The sequence below is a fragment of the Limulus polyphemus genome, unplaced genomic scaffold (genome assembly GCF_000517525.1).
Source record: "Limulus polyphemus unplaced genomic scaffold, Limulus_polyphemus-2.1.2 Scaffold8042, whole genome shotgun sequence".
Taxonomy (NCBI): domain Eukaryota; kingdom Metazoa; phylum Arthropoda; class Merostomata; order Xiphosura; family Limulidae; genus Limulus; species Limulus polyphemus.
In genome coordinates this window covers 27,901-32,433 of record NW_013673652.1, presented here as the reverse complement: position 1 = coordinate 32,433, position 4,533 = coordinate 27,901, and the positions used below count along the sequence as shown (strand labels likewise).

General features: G+C 33.0%; 1 protein-coding gene across 1 annotated transcript in view; it reads left to right on the top strand.

The window, feature by feature from the left end:
* The first annotated feature begins 1,510 nt into the window (after positions 1–1,510).
* LOC106475064 (RNA-binding motif protein, X-linked 2-like) overlaps positions 1,511–4,533 on the top strand; it is an 11,681-nt gene continuing 8,658 nt past the window's right edge. The window contains exon 1 of the mRNA XM_013935762.2: positions 1,511–1,672. Within this exon, the coding sequence (XP_013791216.1) occupies positions 1,659–1,672 (14 nt within the window). The 5' untranslated portion in view covers positions 1,511–1,658. The remainder of the gene's footprint in view (positions 1,673–4,533) is intronic.

The following is a 4,533-nucleotide window of genomic DNA, read 5'->3' as shown; positions in this document are numbered from 1 at the left end:
TGTTGCTCAATCCTATGGGATGGATTTGGGGCCAGCACTGTATAGAAGGAACGTGAGTCCGTGGGTAAACCAAGAGATGGGAAAGAACCTCGACACTGGTGTGTTAAGAGCAATGGCAGAGCCAAAATCCCTGAAGCCCAAACCCAGAGAGAATCTTAGGAGTGGACAACAGGGATGTCCCACCAAAGACAAACCACGCACAGTTACAGCCAGAAGTAAGGACAGACACCAGGAGCACACACAAGGGATCCCCAGACCCCCCCTGTGGAGTGGCAAGGTTAAAGACAACCGGGCGACCAGTTCAGTCTTACCACTCCACAAGAAGGAGAAAATCTGGCGATCGATTGTGCGAGCACAACGTTCCAGTAAGGGGAAAATAGCCCCGAGATACCACAAAACAGGCAAGATACGTGTGCGGATCACATTTGCCCTGCAAAATAAATTTGCGGCATGTCTGCGGACTTACAACGCTAGAATCCGGGTTTCGATACCCATGGTGGACAGAGCATAGGTGGCCCATTGTGTAGCTTTGTGCTTAATTACAAACAAACAAACAATAACTTAACCGAGTTTCTAAATAACAAAAACAACAGAAAACACAGTGTTAATACTTCCACAGCTAGATTCACAGTCGATTTTACTGGATTGTGCTGAACTCTGCATCTTTCTTTCCCCATGATTAATATCTGTAGAAATAAAACATGTTCTTGAAGTGTCTTCACTCAACAATCTCTTAGCCGAACTGGCTCAAGAAGGCGCATCTGAGTTCAATAGCTAAACTCGTTTTCTTCGTCCATTCAACAATATCATCTCACATCATTGGTTGGCTGTATCGTTCAGACAACGTCAACTCGGCCAGTAAAGGATATTACAGTACTAATTCTTTTAACCCTGATGCTATATGTTACTGAAATGTTCTATTTGGCAGAATAAACATGATTTAATATGGAGAAAAACAAAGAGTCACAAAAATATAAACAAAAATAATTAAATATTGTAATAATCTTCCTAATTATTGTTGCGTCCTCTATATATGTTCTACAGAAACTGCATGATTTAACTTAATTTCTTCTGTTTTTGGCACTAACTTTCGATACTGGAGATAATATTGCTCATTCTACGAAATGTGTTTCAATATGGATGGCTGCGAGCCTTTACTTTTAAGCAAATCTTCACTCCATTGTTGATATTTGATGACAAAATATCATTCTTTACATTATGAATTACAATCTCACTATACCTTGATATATATTTTATGCTATGTATATATAAATATACATACTTGTTTGTTCTCAGTTGGGTACGTTACATTTTAAAGTGCTAGTTGAAATAGTATCTAAGATATAAAGTTGGAGAAAATATGTTTTCGTAATTAGCTAATTAGCCTATTTCAGTTGATATTTTGTTGTATAATATGAAAACAACATTTTTCAAAAACATTTATTTGGCAGAATCGTTTCACGATTATAAAAATAATAATAAGAACATAATTTAATCTTATAGGTGGCACTAATTTACAAATAGTGTTATTTGCTAGACGTAGACTAAGATCGGGGTACTAAACTTTAAAAAGTAGTTTAAATATTAAAAGGTTTTGTAGGTAGGCATATTATTTTGCTGAAGATTTAGAAAGTATTTCATGTTTCAGTAAACATAACATGAATCCACTAACGTAAGTAGAAAACAACAAAAAACTACAGCAAATAGTATTAATAACAATGTTACTATATTGTTAGTTTGTTACTTGTTCAACTTCAATGATATTATTATTATATATATATATATACAATGTAAATTATAAAATGTAATGACTTATGTAGTCTCTTGTAACTTTAAGCTGTACAGTCAAGTTAACAGAAGGTTTAACTGTTAGCGTAATGCTTTAAACCTTAATTAAAGTTTAAGGTTAAGTGCAAGGTATGATACCATCCATCGGAGCTATAGGCCTAGTTATTATATTTTGCTTATTTGTCACTCATTCACGATACAGCTTCGACAGGTGATCTGTGTAGCATTCAATTTGTATCACAATCAGCCCAAACTTCGAAGGCACAGACCCAATAATGTATAGAATATTTGAAATTTACTATTTGTTATTTGACAGTTTAGCTGTTTGATAATATTTGCTACACTCAGTTATTTGTCTAAATAACAAGTAACATGTGTATCATATATTATTATTAATCGCATACGAGCTGTATGAATGGAATATTATGTGAGACTAGTAATAATTGTAGCAGAGGAGATAACTTATAACCAAGTGTGATGTCTCAGTATTGTGAGCAGTTATGGAATATTTTCTGTTGAAGAATGCCATAAATGTTAAAATTTAAAAAAAATTTGAATATATAATCTACTAATACTGTGAAAAAGCATGTCCCATATTTTTGAACAGTCAACAGAAATTGGTGAATGATAAATTTAAAATGGTTCAACACACATTCCATGATACAAAATTGTCTTTATTGAGTGTTCTCCTCACTCAAAAATTTGAACCATGTTGTGACTACCTTACTTATTGAAATATACTGCATGAATTAAGAGGGTTGTTCATGACCTATGGTTATTTGCATATCCAGTCACCTTGCTCCTGGCTATTTCTGTAACCTTGGACTACACATATTAACAACAGTGATTCTCTTGTTGAAATTTAATTGAAGTATGTCAATTTGTAAGTGTATATGGTGATTGAAATTGATCTCTTCTGGGAAAGTTACATTACAGGACTTTCAATACAAATCTTTCTTAATAAGTAAATATAAAAAAAAAACATGCAAGTCAAGAAATTTATGGATTTTTAAGAAAGAGATATCCTTCATGTTGTGCCATGTCTGTAAATCAAGAAAAGGTTTGATTACATGAAAAAAAAAAGTTAGTCAGTGACCTCTTTTTACTTGTCAGCATTTTGTTTTGACATGATTAGATATTTTATGGCTTGGTTTAACATGTGAACATTATACAAGATAGAAACCAAAACTGAAGCTGACAGTATGATATTTAATTCCAGTTTTGTATGAATATTTTATAAAATTTGCTATTTCTTTATTCAGAATACAACCAGATATGAAGAACAAAATATCATGGGTATGAGTTAAAAGAGGAATTTGAACATCTGGAATAGGACAGACAAGCATTCCTCTTGAACCGTCTACATTAACTATTAATTATTATTATATGTGTAACTTGGCAATACATGAAATGACGTGTCATGCATCTTTGCACAGAGCTTTAGTAAAATTGTTGATTGATAAACTTCAAGCAGTTCATTAGATTGTGAGATTAATAACCTTGTCCAAATGGATGCTTGCTATTCACAAATCTTGGGGAGTGTTTTAAGTTCCAAAGTTTGTCCTTTGTCACCAGTAATTTTCATGTCTATAGATTTCCAAATTAATTGTTTTCTAACAGTTTTTCTTGTGGTATTGTAATATTAGCAGGAAATAGATTATATGTATTTAAATGTAAATGCTTGGTAGATTTAGCCTTTGTTTTTTGCTCTTACTTTTAATTCTCTAAGTATGATTATTTGTTAAATTTGTAGTGAGCTTCTTGTGACAATTTTTATTTCTGTAATGCTTGCAGCACAAGCAGACTTCTCTAGTAAAAGAAAAATTTGTGAGCATATTGAACATGAACATTTAAATTAACTTTATAGGGAATCTGTTACTGAGATTCTTAAAGGATTGATAGTAACTAATACTACCATCATCTTTCAAATATCATACAACTGTGAGATTATTAATTTTATAACATTTTTACCTAAATTTGTAAAATCTAAAAATTAATGCAGACAGTAAACTGTATTTTACAGTTGTAGAAGAGTTTCCTTCAAATGTTTTAACAGCCTTTTACTTGTTTTGAAGCTTTTTTGTGAATAGTCTGCTAGCACGTTGTATGAATGTTTTTAGGGAGTACTCTGAACAGTCTTGTTTCTGGGTAACACAGAAGCTGTGTTGTATTTCTTTCTAATTGCTCTTGTTATGATCAGTTGAAGAAACAGACCTAGTTTCCAACCTAACCCTTTATTTCATTAACTTGATGCGATATAAGAGCAATACTTGTGCTCAGTAAATAAATACATTTACATTAGTTTCAAGGGATTTTGTATATGTACTTGTTACACAATGCTACATTTTTCTACATGGTAAAAGTCTTAACTGTGACCAGCTTATGATGATTATGGACATAACCATTCACGGAGTACTGTCAACTGACTGTAAGCAGTGTCTTTAATGGAAGATGCTTATTTAAGAATATGATCAACTAGTGGAATAGTATGCAAGTTTTGTTCATGTTTGGCAGAAATTAATATATGTAATGGTATGCAATAATTAAAAAGTTTAAATGATTTTTTTTTACTCTTTAATTAATATACATTATTGAATATTTGTGTATGTATTCGGTGCCTGACCAGTGAAAGTGGGTTTTCTCGGGGTACTCCCATTTCCCCCCCACAGCAAAATTCTGAGAATTGGACCATGGTCTTCCCCTAGCCCTGAAAAGGACCGACAGACGGCCTCCTCCCCCCACCCA